At 40.1% G+C, this 13,021-nt stretch overlaps 1 protein-coding gene across 3 annotated transcripts in view; it reads left to right on the top strand.

Annotated features, from left to right (window-relative positions):
- Positions 1-480: 480 nt before the first annotated feature.
- zmynd11 (zinc finger, MYND-type containing 11) overlaps positions 481-13,021 on the top strand; it is a 140,102-nt gene continuing 127,561 nt past the window's right edge. For 2 of the 3 annotated variants that reach the window (XM_052016510.1, XM_052016511.1), the window contains exon 1: positions 481-835. Coding sequence is in view for 1 of the 3 variants with exons in the window: in XM_052016511.1 (XP_051872471.1) it covers positions 798-835 (38 nt within the window). In the remaining 2 variants the exon portion in view is untranslated. The remainder of the gene's footprint in view (positions 836-13,021) is intronic. The other variant, XM_052016509.1, reaches the window with a different exon arrangement.

Raw genomic sequence — 13,021 nt, forward strand, 5'->3', positions numbered from 1 at the left:
AGGGTATAAGTGGCATGAAAATTAGCTTTTTGCAGCAGTACAGTGCATTGCAAACATAAGTGGCTTGAAGGAATGGAGAAATCGAATGGGAACATTTTTTTGAGTTGAAGGAGGGATCAGAAGCGTGGTTGGATTATAGAAATTTCGAATTGGAGTGATCGGATTGAAGGAAGGTTTCGATTGGAGGAAGAGTCAGATCAGCGTAATCACATCGAATTAATACTTGGATTGGAAGGGGGTCGTGTTCGAGGGTTCGAATTGGAGCTCCTTTCGATTGGAGGAGGGATCGTATTAGAGTGATGTGATTGGAGGAGCGCCTGGATTGGAGCGAGGGATCGGATTGGAGGAATGTTTGGATTAGAGGAGATGTCGGATAGACTGGAGGAGGGATCCGATTGGAGGAGAGGTCAGATTGGTGCGGTCGGATTGGAGCAATGTTTGGATTGGAGGGGGACGTCAGATAGACCGGAGGAGGGATCCGATTGGAGGAGAGGTCAGATTGGCGCGATCGGATTGGAGGAATGTTTGGATTGGAGGGAGGGATCGGCTGGTAGGGAGGTTGCTGAACGGGGACGTGGCCTGCGGAGGGCGCCGGCTGCCGCTGAGCCGTGGCTTCGGTGTTTATGTGGAACGTAGGCCGAGCCCGAGGGAGAGACGGCGGCGAAGGCGGACCGGAGCAAGGAGCCGCCAACTGACCTCCTCCACCCCCGACACCCCTCCTCCCTCCCTCCCATCCACCCTACTCCCCTCTCCGATAGGAAGCTCGGCGGATCCCGGGAGCCTGGCGTCGCCGGTGGATGGGTGGCGGATCGCGGCCGGAGCACGAGTGGCGAAGGTGAGGGCGGAGCGGCGGCGGCCCGGGTCGCTTGCTCGGTGCGACGAACATGGCGCCTGAGCCCAGGCGCTTGGGAGCCTCGCCTCTCGGGTCACTGTCGAGCCGGGGTAGGGTGGGGGCGGAGGGAGGGAGAGAGAGGCCACCCCCCACCCCCCCCCTTCTCCTCCTCCTCCTCCTCCTCCTCCTCCTCCTCCTCCTCCTCACCACTTGTCGGTGACTAGGCCTCCCTCCCTCTTTGTTTTATTTATATCACTTTAGTGCGGCGGATTTCTCTTTTTTTCCCCCGCATCATTTCCACTCCTCCCAGACTCTCCGGGCGAGGAGCCGAAGTTGACGGGAATTGACGGCAGGGAGGGCGGTTGTCGCCGTCCGCAGACCCCTTCTGATGGTTGGGGGGGGGGGGTCACGGTGAGCCGGGCAAGGGGGGCATCAGACGAGCAGTCCACTGCACCCTGATAATAGAGTTTGAAGCCTAAAATCAATAGCTTCAGTCCAGTCTCCGCAAGTGAGCGTTTGGGGGAGGTGGGCAGAGCGATTGCATTTTACAGTCTTGGTCACACGAGTTCTACTTTTTTTTTCCCGAGGGGTGTCAATAATTTCTCCTTGCAATCTGGAGACAGGATGAAAATCAAGGTATTTTCAGATAAAGGCATGCCACTGCTTTAAGTTCTGTGACTATCTTTTTTTTCCCAGAGGGTGGGGGTAAATCATTCTTTTATGTGTGTTTGGAAAAACTGTTTCACATGTGCTGCACTTACAACTGCATTTAATGCTGTCAGGCATGTATTCTAGGATTAAAATACAACCTTCAGTTCCTGCTGTGTGTAGTAGTCCCATAAATTAAGTGGAATATGTCATGCCTGCAGCTTTGAAGCTTTGGCTACTGTTTTACTTGTTGCTAATAGTTATGCTAACGTACTTATTTTGGTTTCCTGTACCTGATTTTCTTTGGGTTTGCACAGATCTTGTCTTATCCTTGCATCTATCATTGTCCCCCCCCCCCTTCTAATTTCCAAATTGCCCTTTGGCAGTTGTTTCTGAAAACATATGTTGTGTACATGTGGATGACCCCCAACCCTTGGCCCCCTTCACAGCTCTGTGTAATCGGACTGCGAGTTAGTTATCTCTTGACACCTTTCTTTCCCCTCCTTGCCAGCTCTGCATTGTCAGGCTACCAGTCGGTCCTGGATGAATTGCAATTCACCTAAATGTTGGAAAGATCAAAGATGGTTCAGCTGCCACAAACGTTTTTCCTTTACTGTTGATTCCATCTGCTTCCCTGACCACTATGTGCTGAACCAGACTTTGTGACTGTTGAGCTTCCCGATCCACAATATGTTTCTACTTTGTTTTCTGTTCCTCTCTTGGCTTCTTCATCCGTGCTTTTGTTATCTCACAGAAGTGATTATTTAAGTCCAGCATCTCATTTGTCATCTGAAAATTGGCTCGTGGTCTGACTGTATTTTAATACACACCATCCTGTGTTTTCCCTATCACCAATTTCTCATACTTGAGTTTAGTGTCCTTTAGGATTTTGAATCTTGTTATTTGTTACAGCTTTCAACTCTACAATCCTTCAAACCCTGCATCTCTAATTCTATTATGTTGTTTCTCCTGCTCCTTTCACCCTACTATTGACAGCTATGCTTTCAGATCTCTAGGGCCTTAAACTCTGAAATTTCCTTACTAAACCTTTCAATCCTTTTTTGAGTTCATGGCTCTAGCCAACTTCTAGTCATTTAACCTGCCTCCTTTATTTAGCTTGGCATCAGTGTTCATGTAATTAGTGCTGTGAAAAACTTTGCTGTTTAAATGCAGGTTGTTGTTGGCATTTAGCTTTTGAATTAGCAGCTGTTAGATCTGGGTACAATGTAATCCAGTCACTCAGGTGGTTGCTCCTTGCTAGTAGAATTTCAGGTATGCTGTATATTTGCAACTTATCAAGTCTCAGTTTCGCCCATTGAAACTCCTGCCATCTGGCATTTTCTCACTAGAAATGCTGATGTGTTTGTGTAATCCTTTGGTGTGAGGTAGCTCTGCCCAGAGCTTAGTACAGTAATTCCCAACCTGGGGTGTGTGACACCTTTGGTTGGATGGGGAATAGCAAAAATCAGTGGATCTGTGAACTTGAATAATGAGTTAATTTGTTAAAATGTACATAAAAGCAAAATTTATAGGTTGGGAGGGAATTGCAGAGTGTGAATGTGGGGCTTTGATTCAAAGTGTTGGGAGCCACAGATCTGGTATAATGGTGTGCAAATGCCTCCTGTGTTGGTCCTACCAAATTTATTTTACAGCACCTGAGCTTGGTGTAACTAAGGATCATTAGAAGCAGGAAAGACTATTCAGTACATTGGACCTGTGCTTGCTCTTGCAAAGAGCTATCCATTCAATCTCCATTTTTTAAAAATATATAGCCTTGCTGTTTTCTCTGCTGCAAGTATTTAATCCAATTCTCTTTTGAAATATGCTTTTGATTATTCTTCCTTTGCTTTGCCATCAGTGTTGAGAAGTAAATAATTGTAAAGAGTTTCAGTCAAAATAGGTAAGAGCTCAGAACATAGGACTTGAGGTCAGGGCAGTTTGCTGGGAGAGAGGGGCAGAACGTGCAGCTAGTTCACACAACAATAATTATTGACTAAACATAGCAATTAGTCTTTATCAATTATTTGCAACAGGCCCAGACGTGATACATGGAAAACCCCAGAGGAGGAGAAATTGTGGGGAATCATTTCAAAATTGCCTAATCCTCTCAAATGTTGTGCTGTACTTGTGTCATATCTCAAATTATTTTCAGTATAATATTTCTGGTGTATTTTGTGTCTCACTATGCCCAATATTTTTATAGTAGAATCATATAGATGTTACTCTGTGAAACGATGTCAAAGAATGGTATTGCTATTTGCCCAGCCATACATTGCTGGAGAATCGCACCATTACCAAGATCAAAACTCATAAATTGTAAGCAACAGTATAATCAAAGGCCAGACTTCTTCAAATAAACAAGTATAATTTATTTAACTTCACAGGAAATGTATACTGAAGTAAAGTGCAATGGAACAGAACAATAAAATATTTTCTTTGAGCTATTACGGTAATGTATCAGCAATCAAAAATTTTGATGAGATGGTACCCATGACACATGAGCATTATTGCATTAATTAAATTTTTAATTTTGAAGCCTTTGCTTGGACTATTTCAAGCTTGGCATTGTTTCAAAATTTTGCCATGAGATTTGTTGATGCAAATTATTCACATTCACTGGACATCAGAGTAAGAAACAACTGGCTGGGCGTTTTGTAGTCAATGTCTGCTATGTTGAAGCTAGTGCCTAATCCAGTAGTGAAGTGTGCTTAGGGTAAAATGCACGCTTATCATCTGGAAATATCAGACTCCTGGAATGAACCATTTGAATGCATTTAGAATATTTTCTTGTGGAAGCCTTTTTATATTAATATCTGGCTAAGAGTTAAGTTTTAAGATAATGGTCAGAGGTGAGGAAATAGCTGAGTAGGAACTTTACTGTGATTTGTGTAACAGAGACGTGGTTTATTTTTTAAAGTTAATCACTTGTAAGTAAATATGGCTGATAGGAGCTAGTCAACTGGAAGTTTGTGATCCAGCTGGGTGTGTAGCAGGAAGATGGGTGGTCGTGTATTTTGCAAGATTTCCACCAGTAATGCAAGTTGCATTAGGGACTGTGGGACATTTCATTAGTGTTTAAACACTGACTATTTTTTGAATTGTTTACTGCTAATCCTAGAAACTGAGTTTCAAACAATTATTATATGCACTTTCACATAATGGAAAAAGCAGACAGCAGAAATTAAAGGATTTAATAGGCTGATTGGGAAATATAGCTGAAGTCTTCCAAAATAAGATTAGTCTTTTAAAGGCTACCTCAACTGAACCTCTCCCTCCCAATGAGCATCCCCTTCCCTAGCTGCCATTTTCCTTTGTTGTGATTCAAGCTCAGCAGGTCATGATCTCAGCATTTATATAACACTTTAATCTAACTAAACATTCCAAAGTAAAATGTCCGAATGTGAAACACAGAAACAACTTTGAGTATGTGCCAACTGGAAAAAGATGTGAATAGCAATTCTTGCTTCTCCCTATCTCATTTGATTATGGTGTTTCTCTTTTCCTTTTATGAACCATCCATTAGGTGCTTCACAAGGCACTGCTTTGCTGCATTTTCATTGTGCTAGCTGGACTGCCCAGTTGTTCACTTGCACATACTTTATGGTGGTTGGAACCCCCAAGTGCTTCCCGTACTATTGTGGGTTTTTGGAGACTGAACTAACTCAGGGAAACTGAATATCTGAGAGTGGATTAAGGACATTGAGACTTGTAGGAATCTGGTAACTCTTGAGGGCAGGGCAAAAAAATACTTTTTAAGTAATAAGGTTGAGATCATTGGCATGAAATGCTGATGGTAAAGTGAACAGTGGAATCAAAGCACACCAGCACTACTTCCTTGGAAGGCTAAGGAAATTCAGCATGTTCCTGATGACTCTTGCCAATTTTTTATAGATGTGCCATAGAAAGCATCCTATCTGGATGCATCACAGTTTGGCATGGCATGACATCTGTGCTGCAAGAAATTGCAGTGTTGTGAACACAGCCCAGTCCACCATGAAAACCACCTTCCCCTCTATTGACTCCATCTGCACTTCTCACTGCCTTGGGAAAGAGGCCAATGTAATTAAGAACCACTTCCACCCGGGTCATTCTCTTGGCTTCCCTCTCCTGTTAGGCAGAAAATACAAAAGCTCGAGAGCATCTACCGCCAGGATCAAGGACAGCTTCTATCTCTCTGTTATCAAAATCTTGAACCGACCTGTCTTATGCTAAAAGATGAACTCCTGTTCTTCCAATCTACTTCATTGTGGTCCTTGTGCTTTATTTGTTAACCTGCACTGCACTTTCTCAGTAACTGTAACACCATATTCTGCATTCTGTCTTCCTTTTTACTACCTCAATACACTTGTGTATGGGGCACTCTGAAGCTTTTCACTGTACCTTGGTACATGTGACAATAATATACTAATAGGGATACAGGTCTTGGTTCTTGTCACTACTATGTATTCTCAGACTCTAAAGAGCAACATTCCTCATTACATACTTCTGTAACCTAAGATTCACTGTCAACTTGTATGTTCCATTTTTCTTTCCATTGTGTGCTCCTCAGCCTTTTGAGCCTGTACAGCCAGACTCAATGTTGTCCCTGATGTTTATCCATTGACAAAACTGTTCATTGTCAAATCCAGTAGTTCATATTTCATTTTATAACTTTGTTCTTTAACCAACTTTGCTTTTTGTTCTGTGCAAAAAGGGACAATAAAATATTCCAATGGAGACGCAAGAGACTGCAGATGCTGGAATTTGGAGCAACAAACAATGTAGATGCTGCATGACCTGCTGAGTTCCTCCAGCACATTGTTTGTTGCATTAAAATGTTTTAAAACTGATTAGACTGCATTTGAAGTATTGTGTACATTTCTGGTCACTGCACTACTGGAAGGATGTGGTAGCAATAGAAAGTGCAGAAGGGATTCACCAGAATGTTGCCTGGAATAGAGGATTTGGTTAGAAGGAGATACTGGATAAGCCAGGATTGTTCTCCTGAAGCACAGGAGGCTGAGGGGTAAACTTATAAAGGTTTATAAAATTGAGGGGTATAGAAAGAGTAGATGGCCTTTTTCCAAGGGTAAGGGAGTCTAAAACTAGAGGGCATGGGTTTAAGGTGAGAGGGGAAAGATTTAGAGGCAATCTGAGGGGCAAGTTTTTCCACACTGGATATGCTGCCAGAGATGTTGGTAGAGGCAGGTACAATCGAGCATTTAAAAAGCAGTTGGATAGGAATGGAATACAGGTTGGGCTGAAGATCCTGCTTCCATTATGTAATCCTACTCCAACACACTGTACTTGAGCCTAAAAAATGTAATTTTCACTTTCACAGCATTGTAATCGTGAATCTCTAATTTATTCAGTTAGTAGAAATTAATACTTTGTACATGGTAATACTGAAGATGCAGTTACCCCATGAACATTGCTATGAGAATTCTGTTGGTTTACTGATTGCCCATATCACATCACGAATCTTGTTCATCAATTTCTGTTAACTGACATGCGTAGTCTGGTACTGTAGAGTTTGTTTCTGACCCACTTCTACCTTAGTTTTAGTATATTAATAGACTATCTTTTTAGAAAGCATTGATTATTGGGCTATGGGCCATATCATGAGCTGTTTACTTGTGTATATTGTTCACTGGCTGGACACTAACTTTTCCTTGCATTATACTTTTTTGAATTTTTTTATAGCAGCAATTTATAATTTTGACATGGGCACCTATCTAATTTCAGATCACTTGTGTAATCTGCTTAGGTTGGGCTACCATTTTGTATTAATTTTCTTCATATTTTTTAAAAAAAGTTATATCTGCCTAGGTTGTGCTTCGCCAACCTTTGAAGCAACAGACTACCCTGTTTCCCTAATTTAGGATGCCTGATGCTGACTTCAGGTGACCATCTTTTCTTTCTGCTGTCTGGCTCTTTCTGTAATAGTGCAGTGGCCTCAAGGGAAGTGTTCAGGCTAACCTGCCTGACCCAGTTCAAATTGCTGGATTTGTGTTGAGGCTGTCTCTAGCCTGCATAACCTACCAACACCATCCTGTTTACTTGAGCCCAGTATGTTGTGACGTTGCAGTCAGTGACCTCCCCTGTGCTGGACACTGGATATTACTTGTAGCTTGTGAGATTGGACTTACTGTTTGAACTCTCTTTCCCTTTTGGCTTTTTCTGATCTCTACCACCCCCTCTCACTTACCGGCATTTGACATTTTTCTTCATCTCCCATGAAGAATGGAAAATTGAACTGGTTTATAGTTGAGCTGATTTTTAAACTAGAAGAAATTTTGTCATCTTGCTAAAATGTGCATTGAAATTTATCCTGAATTTGTTTACCAAGTCTTTTTTTTTGTCATTTACTGCCTTTCACTTTCATGGGTCATCTGTTTTTTTTCTCTGCCATTGACTTATTTAAGTCTGACAGATCTAAGGCAAAACTTTCTCTTCCATATCTGACTTCCAGAGGGAGTTGATAAGCTGCAGCTTTTGCTACTGTGTACAAGAGACTTTTGACTCTTGAAATGTCAGCTGGAAGGAAAAGGCTACCTATTTATTCAAAAATCAGTGTTGGCAGGTCTGTGGGGGAATGCATATAAGTTATAATGATTCCAGTGGGGACAGCTAAGATTAACTGCCATGAGAGACCATGGAACAAAAGTAAGATTTATTTTATTCAGCAATGAAACTTGGATCACATGCACATAATTAATAGGAGGCCCTTAAATAGGTACTGATTTACAGCACAGCAGGGAGTGGAAAAACTCTGGCTCCCAGTTCCTAAGGACAACAGTGGTTTACACTAGAGGTTTTATTACCCTGTCTGTGTTCACTCTGGAATAAAGTTTCCACTGTAAAAAGTTGCCAAAGTGCAAAAGAAAAACTGGGAAGGTATTTAAAACAAAGTGAATTAAGATGAAATTGTGTCAACCCTAATGTTTAAATAAAAATAACTTGCAAGATCTTTTTGTGTGAAATATCCAATATTTATTGTAAATTCTATTTTGAATTTAAAACATTCTCAAAAACAAGCCATTTAGATTTTCTAAGAATAATTGCTTTGAATTTTAAAGAAACTTGATTTCATTATTCATATACTATGACCTGGAGGTGGTAAATCTTGTCTAGAATGGACAATTTTATGCTTTCATTCAGCTGTTTCCCCCAATTAAAAAGCTTGAAATTCTTAAGTGTGGAGGGATTACTAAATAATAAAGATAAATGTTGCTAATGGAATTTGTGTCCTATAGATAAGCTATTTAATGTAACCAGTAAAATCAATCATATCTTTGTCACTTCTGTAAAAATTATTTAAAAACAAGGTACTACCTGATTGGAAAGATACAAATATAATGCAACTTGTCTTTTTTTAATAGGGGTTTAATGGATAGGCTAGGAAACTATAGGTTAGTGAGTTCAATGTCTATTTTAGTTTAGATACCTCAGTTTAGAACTGTATGCATGCCATTGATGGTCTCGGTATGGCATACATATAGGTCTGAACTGGCCATGTCCAGCTTGACACCAAGGCTGATGCTGGTATTCCTTCATGCAACTAATCCAAGGACTGTCCATTTCTACCTTTGTGACATTGCCCAACTCCATCTGTGCCTCTGCTTCCTTGCTACTAGATTCCTCATCTATATATCAATAATCTTTCGACTTGACAGTTCAGGTGCACTCCTATGTGGCCTCTTATTCTATCTTTCATAAACTTGGTTTAATAGACCATTTTTCTAGCCTGTAAGACTGAGATTCAAAGACTTTCTTTTCCCCAATGGTATAAAAAAGACTTGAATTTCTATTGCACCTTCAATCTCCACCTGTTCCATAGTTTGCTTCGTAGTTGAAGTACTGTCAAAATTTAGTTGTGATAATGGAGCAGCATTGTTTTCATGAACAGCAATGGGATAATGACCAGATTAACTCCTTGGATATTGGTTGATTAATATTGACTGGGACACTGTGCAGATCAGTCATATTCTTTGAAATTGCATCCTGAGATTTCTTGTGCATTCTTCAGGGCATGTGATCATTACTTTTCAAACAGCTCATTCAAATGATGGCATTGCTCATTGTACACCAGAATGTTTAGTGAATTTTATCTTGGCTTAATCAGCCTAGTGTTGCTATCTTGGTTAACTACACAAGGCAGCATGTATTGTATCACTTGTGTCTAGTCATTGGCGTTGAACTTAAATGGCAACCTGTAAATGAAACGCCGGAATATTTAGATCAGGCAGTATCTCTGGAGATGAACACTTTCTGATTTTATTTCCATTTTGCCGAGCACCTGCAGTATTTTACTTTTGAGCCATCTCTTCTGCTGGAGACAAGTGCTACTGAACAGTCGCTGCTGATGCTTGTCAATATGTAGCCATTGGCAGCTGTCTGTTTAAATTGAGTGTGCAGAGTAAGGAACTTCCTCATTTGGTAAAGACTGAGGATGAATCTGAATCTGAAATTGTGCCCATACAGCTGAAGTTGTGCTGATATTTTCCTGCCAACCTCATTGAGGCCCAAAAGAAGGCATAGTTTAGAATTGGGATCTGAGAATGGTGAATTCGCATTGAGTATGAAAATTAAAATTTAACTTTTCCATCCACATTAGGGACACATGCTTAAATACCTTATTAACTTGTGGTCAGGAAAGTTTTTCAGATGTTAATATGATTAGAACTTGTGCCACAGAATTATCCTTAAATAATGCAGCTCTCACCAAGCAAAAATTTTTGTATAAGCAATAAAACATCAGAAAAATGACTACTTCCTGCTGTGCCTGGAAAATCTGGTTGTGATTTTTAGCAGAGCCTCTGAACAAACTGGGATTGTAGTAAAATTCAGTCAGTAGGTGGCTGTATTGATTGAACATTTTGTAGTTGCCCACAAAATCCAACTTATGACCAAACTACTTCAATAATTGGCTTGTGCACAGATTTCCCATATCTCCGGGTGCAAGCGTGGTGGAAATTTGGGGGCCTCGCCCAATTGAATGGTTAGGATTAAGATTCATTAGAAAGTGTAAATATCTTTTGCACCCATCAGACATTTGTAAAATACAAATGAAAGAAGTAAAGGTAATTGTGCATCAAGCTGTGTATATTGAGTGATTTGACTTTTGAGGTTTTTCATTAATTGTGATCACCTTTAATTGTACTACAAGCCATGTCATTTAGTGGACAATTTACAGGTTTTATACTGGTTGATTTATATACCTAAAAAAATTAGTATGAGCAGATCAGGTAAAAGCAAAAATGCTATGAATACTCAAAAGATAGGGCAGCAATTTTTTGGGTTGATGACCCAAAGACCTGAAAGAAGTTGGAAATCAAACCATGTTTTAAGCTGCACAGAAGGGAAGGGCTGGATAGACACTTATTTTGTTCTCTACCTTTCTCTACCCAGTCCTTCTACCACCCCATGTCTGCAACTTAACTTAGAAATCAGATGTGTTTTCTCAGTTCTGATGCAAGGTCAGTGTCCTGAACATTGACGACTCTTTCCACAGTTGCAGCCTGACCTAAGTATTCTGTTCTTATTTAAGGTTTCTGCATCTGCAGTTTCTTGCTTTTCAATAACTTGAATACAGACCTCATATGGTTTTGTTTTGAAGCTCTTGTTGCTGGATAACTTTAATGTACTTGTTTAGGTGGCAACTAGTGCAGGCAATCTGTTTTGTTGGAGAGTTATCAAAAATAATATATTAATTTTAATTGTTTATTAGACCTGGAAGTGGAAGCTATGGGCGCACAGTTTTTAAAAAAAACCTAAGTTGATTGGGAGAGTTGATGAGTAGCAGTCATGTTTTAAAATATTTTGTGATGATGAAGTTTAAGTTTGAACACGCTGTAAAAGTTTGGGTTTTAAAAGCTGGATTGTGGGAGAAGGGAAGACATTGTCTTCGAGCATCTGTCTGTATAAGCATTGGTTCCTTTTGCTATGTGCAGGCCATTAAAATCTACCAAATGCTCTTGGGTGATAAATAATATATATTCTTTAAGTAAAATGTCTAGTAGGGTCCACAGCTGGTTATTCCAACTGACAAGAAAAATATATAGAATCTGGAAAAACAATTTTATCTGAAGTTCACAATGTCAGCAAACCAGCAGGAGACTATTACAAGACAAGAGCTATGGTTGCAAATGACCTTGTGATTGACAGTTTTATTGCTTTTATTTTCTACTGTCTGTGAAAGTCATAAGGTCATTGAATAGTGGAAATTAACCAAGGCAACAAACGTGAAAAAATCTACAGTTAATTATTAAACCTAATGATAAGATCACCTTATCAGCAGCATGGTGATTTGCTAGTGAAGTAACATAAGACCCCAATTGGTTTTTGTCCTATTTTAAATCAATAATAATTGAAATAGAAGGAAATTTGTGACCACCTGTATTTTCTTGTTACTTTATCCATGGTCCTAAATGATATTTTAGTACCATCAGAATATGTTTCAACGTAGGAACTCCAAATGAGAATTCTCACATTTGACACTTGAGTAACTAACAGTAGATGGAGACTAGAGAATTAATTTAAAAACATGCTTAAAATTCTAATGGAGCTGATGCCACATAAGAAATCTGAAATGGCAAGCAGTGCCTAAGGCACGCTGTTGTGCTGAAGACAGCTGTAAAGCTGCTTTGCCAATAAGTCCTGTGCGGTGCAGCTCTTTACGTAGTGTTACTGCTGTAACTCACTGTTGCTGACAAGGTGCCCATTATGTCCAAATGTTACCAAGTTTAAATCACTTTGGGTTCAACTCTGTATTGAACCCTTCTTAAGTGAATGTGACACTAATAAATTTAAACTCCCTGTGAGCTTTGTTTTTTTTCCTTAATGGCAGTTCACACAACTGGACACTGAGTGAGATTGCTCAGCGCTGTCAACCTTTGTGATTAGAGGCACTAAGCTGATCAAAATGAGCTAAACCAAGCTGCAATCGAGGCTAATATTCCAGGAAAGCATTGCTGCATTGTTTGGTATTTTGGCATAGATTGTCTGGTAGTTGATGCACTGTTGTTGGTGGGAACTTGCTACTCCCAAATTGGCTGCTTCCTATATAATAACAGTGACTATACTTCAACATTGCTTAATTGGTTAAAAAGTGTTTTGGCACTCTTGAGATTGTCAAAAACTGTTTTAGAGCCAGATCTTTCTGGCTTATTTTTATAGGTATTATCTTCATTTGGGTACCATTGTTGGTGGAAATACTGAGCCCTTGTGGTTTCTGCAGAAATTTATTTGGAGCAGACTTATTAAACAATTTTCAATTAAGGGGCTCCTCCATTGTGACCTGACTTTTCACAGCAATTAAAAGTGCATTGTTGATTTTATAAGTATCCTAATTCATTGCATTCCTAAGTTTGCACTGAGTGCAATGTTTCTCACTCATAACCACCCCTGTGCCTAGGTTTGAGGTGAAACCTTTGAAGTCATTGCTGGGAGCCTGATAGAAGGGGGGGTGGAGGGTGGGAATAAAGGAGATGTCAGCTAAGCACTTCTGTAATATTCTCAAATATTTTCTCAGACTGTATCTCCTTAAGGATGTTAAATTTG

Source organism: Pristis pectinata, chromosome 5 (genome assembly GCF_009764475.1).
Source record: "Pristis pectinata isolate sPriPec2 chromosome 5, sPriPec2.1.pri, whole genome shotgun sequence".
In the NCBI taxonomy this organism is placed as follows: domain Eukaryota; kingdom Metazoa; phylum Chordata; class Chondrichthyes; order Rhinopristiformes; family Pristidae; genus Pristis; species Pristis pectinata.